At 44.6% G+C, this 13,419-nt stretch overlaps 1 protein-coding gene across 1 annotated transcript in view; it reads left to right on the plus strand.

The window, feature by feature from the left end:
• LOC142256641 (lipoxygenase homology domain-containing protein 1-like) overlaps nt 1-12,994 on the plus strand; it is a 65,262-nt gene extending 52,268 nt beyond the window's left edge. Inside the window, exons 7-11 of the mRNA XM_075328481.1 lie at nt 2,022-2,272; nt 4,219-4,354; nt 7,737-7,897; nt 8,096-8,182; nt 12,848-12,994. Of these exons, the coding sequence (XP_075184596.1) occupies nt 2,022-2,272; nt 4,219-4,354; nt 7,737-7,897; nt 8,096-8,182; nt 12,848-12,994 (782 nt within the window). The remainder of the gene's footprint in view (nt 1-2,021; nt 2,273-4,218; nt 4,355-7,736; nt 7,898-8,095; nt 8,183-12,847) is intronic.
• Nucleotides 12,995-13,419: the final 425 nt, after the last annotated feature.

Below are 13,419 nucleotides of genomic sequence, written 5' to 3' on the forward strand. Positions count from 1 at the left end.
GGGAAAAAAAAATAGTGAGGTTAAAAAGCAACTAAAAAATGCAATTCTGATTTTTTGCTTTTGTTTTTGCGCTGATTTTACCATAAAAATTACTTGGCAATTTGATTTTTAGGTCCGCACGATTACAGAAATACCATATATATATATACATTTTTTATTACTACTTTTTTTTTTTTTTTTAAAAAAAACCCTGATATTTTTTTGAAAAAAACCCTGAGTTTTCATACCCCGAGACCCATAACTATTAACTTTTTCCATTTTGCTAGGTCTGTGAAGATCTGTTTTCTGCGACGCCAGCTGTGTTATATGTTTTTTGGATTTTATGTCTTTTTTTTTAATCGCTTTTTATTACATTATTTTGAGGAAGTGAGATTGAAAAAAAAACACAATTTGACGCTTTGATTTCTTTCTATTACATAGGTTAATTTTATTTTTTGGTAAATCGGACTTTTTTGAATGTGGAAATACCATTTTTTTTAAGTGGGCAATTTTAACTTTTAGTTTTATGTCTCATTTTTAACTATTTTTTATACTTTTTCTTAGACCGTCCTTCCTAAGGAACTTGAACCCACATAACGCTCAATGCCAACTAGACTTGTTCTTGAATTCTCAGGAATTGTGTACAATGTTTCTGTAATAATTTTTCTTGAATTCTCAGGAATTGTCACGCACGAAGTAGAAGATATCCATATAAATCGCGACGCACGCGATCAGACCATGGGCGTCTGTCGCACCATCAAGAAACACCACAAAAAGGTGGAAACAAAAGGGTCATGATACAACGGAGGTCTCTGCCGCTAGGGAGAGAGGTGAGGGGGCACCTCCTGCGCTCACCTCAAGCTGACTCCTGAGCTCCCTAGCGTCCCTATACAGGTTACAGGTTGTTTCAACCTGTGGCGAGCAGAATACCTGGGTCCCTCAGCTGGCACTAAACTCAACTTGTCCAGTGAGTGGTCATCGAGCACACTAGACTCACCACTAAACTAATAAACTTAGAGGGAAAGGAAAGACAGATGCGGGAATAAACAGAAGGATACAAAATACCAAACTTCACAGCAGCAGACAGAATCTAAAGTAGCAGATGGATGGGCACTGGACAATTCCTCAGCAGTTCCTTCCTCCAGGCTGGCCATAGTAGAAATGATTCTAACAGCAGCAGTATTTAACCTGAATGGGCATGGACCCAAAGCAGCAACAGTTGAATTGCACTGCTCAGAGCTGCTGGCAACAAACTCATGAGACGCCAAAGGAAAGTAAACTTTGTTTAAATGAGGAGTCAAGATGGAGATGGGAGGCTCCAGTCCTAAGGCTATGACTAGTCTCAAAATAGCAGGGACACAAGTGTGACAGGAATTGTGTACAATGTTTTGTAATGATTCTTGAATTCTCAGGAAGTGTGTACCATGTTTCTATAATGATTCTTCTTAAATTCTCAGGAATTGTGTACCATGTTTCTATAATGATTCTTCTTAAATTCTCAGGAATTGTGTACAATGTTTCTATAATGATTCTTCTTGAATCCTCAGGAGTTGTGTACAATGTTTCTATAATGATTCTTCTTGAATTCTCAGGAATTCTGTACAATGTTTCTATCATGATTCTTCTTAACTTCTCATGAATTGTGTATAATGTTTCTATAATGATTCTTCTTGAATTCTCAGGAATTGTGTACCATGTTTCTATAATGATTCTTCTTGAATTCTCACGAATTGTGTGTAATGTTTCTATAATGATTCTTCTTGAATCCTCTGGAGTTGTGTACAATGTTTCTATAATGATTCTTCTTGAATCCTCAGGAATTGTGTACATTGTTTCTATAATGAGTCTTCTTGAATTCTCAGAAATTGTGTACAATGTTTCTATAATGAGTCTTCTTGAATTCTTAGAAATTGTGTACCATGTTTCTATAATGATTCGTCTAAAATTCTCAGGAATTGTGTACAATGTTTCTATAATGATTCTTCTTAAATTCTCATGAATTGTGTATAATGTTTCTATAATGATTCTTCTTGAATCCTCAGGAATTGTGTACAATGTTTCGATAATGACTGGAGACATCCGAGGTGCTGGCACTAACTCCAAGGTTCACGTCATCCTCCATGGATCAAAGGGTTTGAAGAACAGCGGAAAGATATTTTTGGAAGGAGGAGAGTTTGAAAGAGCGAGAATCGACATCTTCAATATAGAGATTGCGGCCTTGCTCAGCCCACTCAGCAGAGTGACCATCGGCCATGACGGGAGAGGTGTCAGCTCTGGGTGGTATTGTGAGAAGGTCAGTCAATAATATTCACAGCTGGATCATTAAGTAGATGATGTGTCCCTTAAGCTATGCTGCGAGCTATGATCTAATGCACATGATGAATACTCAAGAGGGACATCGTGGAGGTGACATCTAGCAATCCACTGCCTACATGTCAAGACAAAGGTCATTATGCCTATAGAACCCTATTCTTAGATATATAAATATTATAAACCCCTTCTTAATACAATAAATACAGCCTACGGCTTTCGGAGCATGCTGGGAGATGTAGTTTTGCAACATCTGAGTAGCCAGAGAATAGAGACTGTAATTCACAGTCACTGCAGCTGTCACCATACACACAATGCAGCTTACAAAGCAGAAGCTAATGCTGAATGCCGGGAATACGGGCAGCAGAAAACACAGGGCTCTGGTGTGAGAAATCTCTTTACAGATCTGTATTCTCTGGAGTTTTCAGAGTCCATTTCATCTGCACTTTGTCACCGCACTCACTGGCCTGTCTGTCCTGGTCTTGTTAATGCATCAATCTTATCTTTTTGTACTGTGTCAAGAATAATATCAGCAAAGCATCTTCTGTACACTGCCCAGACCCCTGCACCCTCTGTCTAAAATGTTATCCACTATACCACCCCCACCCCAGAGCGTGAGAGGCTAAGGGCTCTAATGTGACATCTAGTAAACCAATGCGAGTATGTATATACTATAATACTGTCCCATATGTACAAAAATATAACTACTATAATACTGCTCCTATGTACAAGAATATAACTACTATAATACTGCTCCTATGTACAAGAGTATAACTACTATAATACTGCCCCGTATGTACAAAAATATAACTACTATAACTGCCCCTATATACAAGAATATACCTACTATAATACTGCCCTTATGTATAAGAATATAACTACTATAATACTGCTCCTATGTACAAGAATATAACTACTATAATACTGCCCCGTATGTACAAAAATATAACTACTATAACTGCCCCTATATACAAGAATATACCTACTATAATACTGCCCTTATGTATAAGAATATAACTACTATAATACTGCTCAAATATGCAAGAATATAACTACTATAATACTGCCCCTATGTACAAGAATATAACTACTATAATACTGCCCTTATGTATAAGAATATAACTACTAAAATACTGCTCAAATATGAAAGAATATAACTACTATAATACTGCCTCCTATGTACAAGAATATAACTACTATAATACTGCTCCCTATGTACAAGAATAAAACTACGATAATACTGCTCCTATGTACAAGACTATAACTAATATAATACTGCCCCTATGTACAAGAATATAACTACTATAATACTGCCCCTATGTACAAGAATATAACGAATATAATACTGCTCCTATGTACAAGAATATAACGAATATAATACTGCCCCTTTGTACAAGAATATAACTACTATAATACTGCTCTTATGTACAAGAATATAACTACTATAATACTGCCCCCTATGTACAAGAATATAACTACTATAATACTGCTGCTATGTACAAGAATATAACTACTATAATACTGCTCCTATGTACAAGAATATAACTACTATAATACTGCCCCCTATGTACAAGAATATAACTACTATAATACTGCTCCCTATGTACAAGAATATAACTACTATAATACTGCTCCTATGTACAAGAATATAACTACTATAATACTGCTCCTATGTACAAGAATATAACTACTATAATACTGCCCCTATGTACAAGAATTTAACTACTATAATACTGCTCCTATATACAAGAATATAACTACTATAATACTGCTCCTATATACAAGAATATAACTACTATAATACTGCTCCTATGTACAAGAATATAACTAGTATAATAGTACCCCTATGTACAAGAATATAACTGATATAATACTGCTCCTATGTACAAGAATATAACTACTGAATGTCCTTCTGCTTTTGTCACATAGGTGGTTGTTTACTGCCCTTTCACAGGAATTGAGCAGACGTTTCCATGTGGCAGATGGCTGGATGTGGATGAAGGAGATGGGTTGATAGAACGTGAACTCTATGAAATGGTTTCCCTGCGTCAAAAAAGGCAGAAAAGTGAGTAAAAAAAATGAAAAATAGTGCAGCAGTTTATTAGTTTAATCACATTTGAGTCCCCTCTCAAAGGAAATGAGAATGTCCTCCCCAAGGCTGAGGGTACCCAAACACTTTAGGTTAAAGTTGAATGCAATGTGCGATTTTTTTTTTTTTTTTACCATAACGAACGATCGTCATTGTTTTGATCAATAACCAACGCATTTTCAGAAGTCAAAACACAAGTCGGTCATTTGGATTCTTTCAGTTTATATTGGCAGATGTAGTTTGGGGCCATTGATGAACAAATCTCTCGTTGACCCATTTTCATTTAATGTGTATGGAGGCCATAAATCCAATGTATATCCTGTGGACTAAAGACAACATACAACAGTTACAACAGTTCTTAAAGTTGATAATCTGGAAGCAGGAAACGTGGTCAAGCAAATAATCTCAGTGATCTAGACAAGGCCAAATTGTCCTGGTTAGACGATTGGGTTGACATCAAGATAGGTCTTGTCATGGTTCTGATTTGCGGTGCTCTGCTCTCCTGCAGAGCCAATGCTCTGTTGTTTTATTGTGCTCCGGTGGATGGGTTGTTTCCCGGCCTCGGGTCCTGCATTGGTGCTGGGAGGGGTCTGTTCACAGGAGCTTTGTTCCGGGTGATTGCTCTGCTTCATTAGGGAGCAGCCTCACCCGAAATGCCACCAGTCATAGTTCCTGTTCTGCAGCAAGTGCTTTTGGCTCCCGTAAGTGTACTGTTCTGTCCTGTTCTGTTCTTGTCTTTCGACCCCGGACCTTAGTTATCCTTCTCCGACTGTGCCCCTGACTCTGACGTTACCCCCTGGCCCCTGACCTCCAGCTCGTACCCTAACCTCAGCTCTGCTTTCTCCCTGGTTTCCACACGTGACTTCTTGGCTCCTGGTCTCTTCTCATACCCTGACCACGACTCCGCTTTCTCCCTGTGTTCCATACGTTACCTCCTGGCTCCTGACCCTTGGCTTGTTTGACTACTCCTCTACTAGTTATATCTAGTGACACCTAGTGATTGAGCATCACATGTCTCTTACCAAAATTGAGGTCAGAATATAAAGTGACAGTGCCTGCTTTCTTATAGTCAATTACCTTATTTACCAGTATCCTGTTTTTAAGTGCTTCAGCAGGAAGCCATGATGGAGCCATTGACATGTTGCTAAAAGTTGATGTGAACCCAGCCATATCCACAGGATCATTGGGCGTCCTGCTGCTGGGACCTAAACTGATTGGCAAAATGGGGAACCTTTATAATATGGAGCCACAGGTCGGATGTCTGACCGCTGCAACATTCATTCTCGATGGGGGTGCCAGAGAAAAGCCAAGTTCTGCGCTTGATAGCCCCACAAGAAATGTATGTAGGTCGAAAATGCACAGTACCACTCCATTGTATAATAAGGATAACAGTCCCGTGGTTTCCTGATCAGTGCAGGTGCCGGCTGTTTGATCCCATGTATAGGTGATCATTTTTTTTCTACGGAGCAACCTTACTTATGTACCGCCCCGGTGTTGGTCGGGCTGCTCGGATCCGGGATTGTGGTGGCTTGAGGGGCCCGGACCTGGGTTGGCGGACACTTTGATCCGTGAAAAGGAGGTATTTACAGGGGAGAAGTTCGTGACGCCACCCGTGGGTTGCGGTAATGGGAGTACCGTCGCTGCTGTAAGGAGTACCGGGGCAGATGGAGTTAAGCAGCCTGATGTTATTCCCTCCACAGGTAGGGATGGCCCCGGGCTCAGGGGTGTTGGTGGTTGCTTGGGAGAGCAGAGTGCAGGGGATCAGAGTACTCACTGTGGGTAGTTGTGGTGCTGTATGAGGATTATAAAGGCGACACACACGCTGCAAGTATACCAAGTTCTCTGTGTGCCACAGTCACTGCGGGGAGCCCGACCAGGTATCCGCTCCCATCAGTGTCACTTGGCAATCCGGAACCTACCTCTGCGCACAATTTATTTGTCTGTTTGTGGCCCCGTGGCTTGAAGCTGTTAGGGCCCCGCTCACTTTGTGAAGTGTAGCTGTACTCTTGAGGGCTGGCACTTGGGACTTCATTGGGCTGCTTTTTGACTGGAAAACCCTGTCCCCTGCGTTGTGCTGATGCCTCCAATCTCTGAGCTCTGTGGGAAGGTCCCTGAAGGTCTCTTTCCTCTGCAGTTTAATTGTCAGGACGTTGAATCAGCTCCTGACCTAGGGTCCTGTACCCCGTCGTGCTCGGTACCGGTCAGTTTCTTTTAGCCTTGCTGGTGCCGACAGTCCTCCTAGACTATAGCGGGCTTTACACGCTATGATATCGTTAATGAATTATCGTCGGGGTCACGGTGTTTGTGACGCACATCCGGCATCATTAACGATATCGCAGTGTGTGACACTTATGAGCGACCTTAAACGATCGCAAAAGCGGTAATAATACTGCTCCTATGTACAAGAATACAATACTGCCACGGATAGGTGAATATAATACTGCTCCTATGTACAAGAATATAACTAAACAAAATTGTTTGCCGCGGAGAGGTCGTCCTGAAACAAAAAATCATTTTCTGCTTACTAGCGATGTTGTTCGTCGTTCCTGCGGCACCACACATCGTGTGTGACACCGCAGGAGCGACGAAGATCTTCTTACCTGCCTCCACCGGCAATGCGGAAGGAAGGAGGTGGGCGGGATGTTTCGTCCCGCTCATCTCCGCCCCTCCGCTTCTATTGGACGCCTGCCGTGTGATGTCGCTGTGACGCCACACGAACCGCCCTCTTAGAAAGGAGGCGGTTCGCCGGCCAGAGCGACGTCGCAGGGCAGGTAAGTGCGTGTGACGGGGTTAAGCAAGGTTGTGCGGCACGGGCAGCAATTTGCCAGTGTCACACATCCGACGGGGGCAGGTACGATCGCTTGCAATCTCGCTAGTGATATCGCAGCGTGTAAAGCCAGCTTATGTCCGTCGCTCCCCTTTCCAATGTCACTGCTACCGGTCCCTGACTCCTCTGGTCCCGGACCACCGTCTGCAACCCAAACTCGGTCTAGCTCCCCGGGAGCTCACTCTCCCCAGCTCCTCTCTCTTTGAGCGCTCTCACTACTCTCTTGCATCCTCCCTCCCACTAGCCTGCCCGACCCTTAGGTGGGTGGTTCTTTTCCAGCTAAACCAACCCACTGGTGTGTCTGACAGGTCATGATGTTAGGTGTTGATTGGGATTTGTGTTGCTGATGGTAGTGACACCGATTTCTTAGGAACCTGGAACTATTGGGGGTAGATCCTGTGCCCTGGGTAAGGATGCAGTATGCAGTACCCTGTGGCACCTTGATGTACTCAGGGGTTCCACACTTACTTTATTGTTTGATTTTACCCCTGAAACTTGGTCTCACCATCAAAATCGACAACTCCATTACAGAACATCCATGGTCTCTTTGGATCTGGACAAGTGACATTAAAAATGCTGGGACAGATGCAAATATACTTCTGCAGATTTATGGAGAAAAGGGGAAATCCGATGAAATGAGGCTGGACAACAACTCAGATAACTTTGAAACTGGACAAACAGATAAATTCATGGTAAGACTCGACATAAAGTCATTTGTCATGTCTGTTCTTCTAGCCCCGGCAAAAGTCAACGCCCAACGTTAGGGCCCAGGTGTGATGGCGGCACATCTGTAAATATAGGGAGCCAGGGCCAGGAAGGTGGAGCTGTTCTGTCTCCATAAAATTCTGTATTCCCATTTGTATGCATTTAATGTATTTTATCTTTTACAGATCGAGCTTCCAGACCTGGGAATCTTTTATAAACTCAGGATTTGGCACGAGAAGAGAAATGCATTCAGTGGATGGCATTTAAATAAAGTATGACCCCCAACCCTGTCATATGTGCTAGGGAGGGGGTTCATGTGAAAATGTGAAAAAAATGTGGGCCTACAGGCACTTGTGATTGGTTACTTTTGATTAAAGATCACTATTTTAAGTGTGGCATATATGGGGCTAATTTACGAAACTGTTGTGAAGAAAATGTATCTTTGCTACCCGTAGCAACCAATCACAGCGCAGCTTTCATTGTTCTAAAGTAGAACATGAGATGTAAACTCTGCTGTGATTGGTTGCTATGGTTTTCTAGTGAACAGCCTAATAAATCTCCCCCCTATTGACTGTAAAATTAGAAACGGGGTCGGGGTATGACACTTAGGGGTACTTTGCACACTACGATATCGCAGGTGCGATGTCGGTGGGGTCAAATCGAAGGTGACGTACATCCGGCGTCGCTGTCAATATCGTATTGTGTAAATCCTTTATGATACGATTAACGAGCGCAAAAGCGTCGTAATCGTATCATCGGTGTAGTGTCTGACATTTCTATAATGTAGCTGCAGCGACGGTACGATGTTGTTCCTCGTTCCTGCGGCAGCACACATCGCTGTGTGAGAAGCCGCCGGAGCGAGAAACATCTCCTACCTGCATCACCACGTCTCACACCAGCTATGCGGAAGAATGGAGGTGGGCGGGATGTTTACGTCGCGCTCATCTCCGCCCCTCCGCTTCTAATGGCCGCCTGCCATGTGACGTCGCTGTGACGCCGCACGACCCGCCCCCTTAGTAAGGAGGCGGTTCGCCGGCCAGAGCGACGTCACAGGACAGGTGAGTGCATGTGAAGCTGCCGTAGCGATAATGTTCGCTACGGCAGGAATCACAAGATATCGCTGCTGCGACGGGAGAGGGGACTATCGCGCTCGGCATCGCTACCATCGGCTTGCGATGTCGTAGTTTGCAAAGTACCCCTTAGACCAGGGCTACATAACTGAACTTCTGATGATACATGGTCCGTAATGAAAGTCAATGTGGTTGTGTTTCAACAAGCAAACCATCCACATATGTAGTAGTGAAGTAAAAACGGACTTAGGCCAAAATCAGACATCTTGGAAATGTAGGCACTGTCTGCGGGTCTCCAAACCTGACCTCCAAAGCCTCATCTATGCCTATGACGCTGTAGAGTTTGGGTCGGTAGATCCATGGTCAGTCCATACACGGACTATGTTTCCCGGATGTTTCAATTTGTCCTTGGAAAAAGTCCTCAAGTAAGGAAAACAACTCAACATTCACCCTTGATATATGAACTATGCCTCACTACTTCACTATCTACCGCAAAACCCCCTTTGACATAAAATGAAACCTTACAAAAAATTGTACATTTGCTATCAAGGTTAGGGACACTTAAAGGGTCATTCCATGTTTCACAATTGGATGATGTCAGATAGAGCCTGTAAAAGAAGCACTTTTGTAATTTACTGCTTGTTAAAAATTACAGCTGTTTTTGAGATATGAACACTTTTCTTTTGTTTACAACTTGTTGCCTAGGAGACCGACCACTGCTGTTGTCTAGCTTGTAAACACAGTGCTGAAGCTGGATGTAATTAGGAGGTAACAGTATGCACCTGGGATCCTGGTCAGCCTCCAAGCAGTGCTTACAAGCTCGCTAGAAAAAACATAGCAAAGAGTGTGTAAGTGAAGTAAGTCATGATGCTGCACTCCTTCACCAAGGAAACACCATATACAGGTGTGACTTCAGGTGGGGTGCATGACACTTACTTGTTTCTTCAGGCTGGTGTCCATCACCCAGCTGCCAGTCCTAATCTTATACGAAATAGTGACATTTGGCAGCTAAACTTGTTCAGTTTATTCTTCACACCGTTATGACAGTCCTCACGGTTCTTGTTCTACTGTTTCTGGGGGTAGACTTTCTCGACCTGTTTTCCCCCCGTACTATTTTGGAACACGTCCTGAAGCTGCCAGGTGTATGTCTCATGTTTCCCATCTTCCTTACATCTTTGTCCGCTTCTGGGCCTCAATTGTTCTCTACTCACACGACTCTCTAAAGGGTGCTTTACACGAGATGACGGATCGTGCGATGCATCGTCGGGGTCACAGTTTTCGTGACGCACATCCGGCATCATACACGACGTCGTCTCGTGCGAAACCTCTGAGCGACACAGTACCGCTCACAAATCGTGAGTCGTGTACTCATCGCTCAGTTTCATAATATCGTTTATTTTTACTTGTGCCGGTTGTTCATCGTTCCCGTGGCAGCACACGTCGCTCCGTTTGACACCACGGGAGCGATGAACTCTGCTTACCTGCGTCCCACGGCTCCCGCCGGCTATGCGGAAGGAAGGAGGTGGGCAGGATGTTTACATCCCGCTCATCTCCGCCCCTCCGCTTCTATTGGCCGGCCGCTGGGTGACGTCACTGTGACGCCGAACGTCCCTCCCCATTCAGGAAGTGGATGTTCGCCGCCCACAGCAAGGTCGCTCAGCAGGTAAGTACGTGTGACGGGGGTTTCACGACTTTGTGCGACACGGGCAGCGATTTGCTCGTGACGCACAAATGACGGGGGCGGGTACGATCGATTGTGAAATCGCACAATCGGTCGTTCCGTGTAAAGCAGGCTTATGTCCACCGGGGTGAGTCGTAGGCTCCAGATCTCTCGAGGTTACCTCAGGGTTCACTGACTGGTTCTGACACCATGGCCATGTCTTTTGTTATCCAAACCCTATCCAAAACTGGCACCCCATTAGGCCTTCACTACTAGCCAACCCACTTGTCACCTGTTAATCCTCCTCTACTTAACCCTGTCCTATCTGATATTAAATCTACAGCTGCTCCAGCCCACCCCCTAGGTGGCGCCCGCTAGCACAGCTTCCGCTCTGCTACATTGAGAACCTACTCTCCGCTAGCAATATTTACATGTTAACACACATGTATAACAAACAGCACCTCATACGTTTGGTATAAAACACCTTTCGCAGTACAGGTAGACAACATATAGCATGAAACAGCGTAGGGACTCGGCCACCTCTACATAAGCACTGTGAATGTTTTGCTGTCTAGCAGCAAAGGTCAGTATTGCGCTGAACCCTGCCTGGGATTAAAGGGGGCTTCACACGCTGCGACGTCGCTAACGAGATGTTGTTGAGGTCACGGAATTTGTGACGCACATCCGGCCTCATTAGCAACGTCGTTGCGTGTGAAACGCAGGAACAACCGTTAACGATCAAAATTACTTACCTAATCGTTGATCGTTGACACGTCGTTCCTTTCCCGAATATCATTGCTGTTGCAGGACGCAGGTTGTTCATCGTTCCCGAGGCAGCACACATCGCTATGTGTGACACAGCAGGAACGAGGAACAACACCTTACCTGCGGCCGCCGGCAATGAGGAAGGAAAGAGGTGGGCGGGATGTCCGCTCGTCTCCGCCCCTCCGCTTCTATTGGGCGGCCGCTTAGTGACGCCGCTGTGATGCCGCACGAACCGCCCCCTTAGAAAGGAGGCGGTTCGCCGGTCACAGCGACGTCGCTAGGCAGGTACTGTAAGTATGTGTGACGGGTGTAAGTGATGTTGTGCGCCACGGGCAGCGATTTGCCCGTGACGCACAAATGACGGGGGCGGGTGCTTTCACCAGCGACATTGCTAGCAATGTCGCTGGTGAAAGCACCCGCCCCCGTCGTTTGCTAGCGATGTCGCTGTGTGTAAAGCCCGCCTAAGAGGTACCATGTGCGCTAGCAGTTTTGGCCAGCTTTAGGGTATGTGCGCACGTTGCTTTTTACCTGCTTTTTACCTGCTTTTTTGCTGCTTTTTCTTCTGCGCTGTTTAATGCCAAAATGGATGTGTTCTTCTATTCAAGCAAAGTCTATGGGAATTTGGGTTTCTTGTTCACACTATGTTGTTCAAAATGCTGCCTTTTTGTGGCAGAACTTTGGTCAAAAACTCAGCTTTGCAGTGCAAAACCCAAAAGGCAAAAACAATTGACATGTTGCTTCTTTGAAAAGCTGAGTTTTTGACCAAAGTTCTGCCACAAAAAGGCAGCATTTTGAACAACATAGTGTGAACAAGAAACCCAAATTCCCATAGACTTTGCTTGAATAGAAGAACACATCCATTTTGGCATTAAACAGCGCAGAAGAAAAAGCAGCAAAAAAGCAGGTAAAAAGCAGGTAAAAAGCAACGTGCGCACATACCCTTAAAGCAATGCTTACAAAATCTCGTGAGCACTGAGCATGTCCTGCTGTTTAGCAGCAGTGGTCGGTTTCGAAGGCAAGACGCTGTAAACAAAACAAAAATGTTAATATCTCAAAAACACTTGAAAATTTTAACAAGAAATAAACTGCAAAATTGCTTGTAGCTACAAGCAGTATCCGACAATATAAAGATGGGAGTGACCCTTTAAAGGACACTTCACCCTGACTGTACAATTTTTCATGTGCAGTCAACCTGCCTGGTGCCTCCTCTGCTTAGGTTGGAGTTATGGTCCTCCTGCTTCCAAAATGGCCCCTGCAGTGGCATGGGGAGAAAATGCTTTGAGTTCTGCCTCGGTCCCATCCGCGACTGACTCAATCTTGTCCAGAAATACCCATTTGTGACCAGGCAGTCACAGCAAATTCTATCTTATATACAATACTTGACCCCATACATAATAACCCATTATATCAATTCTCTGCTTTTTTTTTCTGGGTCATCAAAGGTCACCGTGATAAAAACACTCACCAAGGAGAAGTACACCTTTAAATGTGGCCGGTGGCTGGACCTCAATGAAGATGACAATGAGATTGTGCGAGAGCTGCCAGCTGAGGGACCACTGGTGGCAACTGTATTACCAGGTGAGACCTAATGTATGGACATTGTTATAGAGGGAACTAGGATTAAGGGGCACTTTGCACACTACGACATCGCAGCTGCGATGTCGGTGGGGTCAAATTGAAAGTAACGCACATCCGGCATCGCTGTCGATGTCATAGTGTGTAAATCCTTTTTGATACGATTAACGAGCGCAAAAGCGTCGTAATCGTATCATCGGTGTAGTGTCCGACATTTTCATAATTACGCTGCAGCGACGGTACGATGTTGTTCCTCGTTCCCCTGCTGCAGCACACATCGCTGTGTGTGAAGCCGCAGGAGCGAGTAACATCAGCTTACCTCTGTCACCGCGGCTCACGCCGGCTATGCGGAAGGACGGAGGTGGGCGGGATGTTTACGTCCCGCTCATCTCCGCCCCTCCGCTTCTATTGGCCGTCTGACATGTGACGTCGCTGTGAC

This window comes from Anomaloglossus baeobatrachus, chromosome 1 (assembly GCF_048569485.1).
Source record: "Anomaloglossus baeobatrachus isolate aAnoBae1 chromosome 1, aAnoBae1.hap1, whole genome shotgun sequence".
Lineage (NCBI taxonomy): Eukaryota > Metazoa > Chordata > Amphibia > Anura > Aromobatidae > Anomaloglossus > Anomaloglossus baeobatrachus.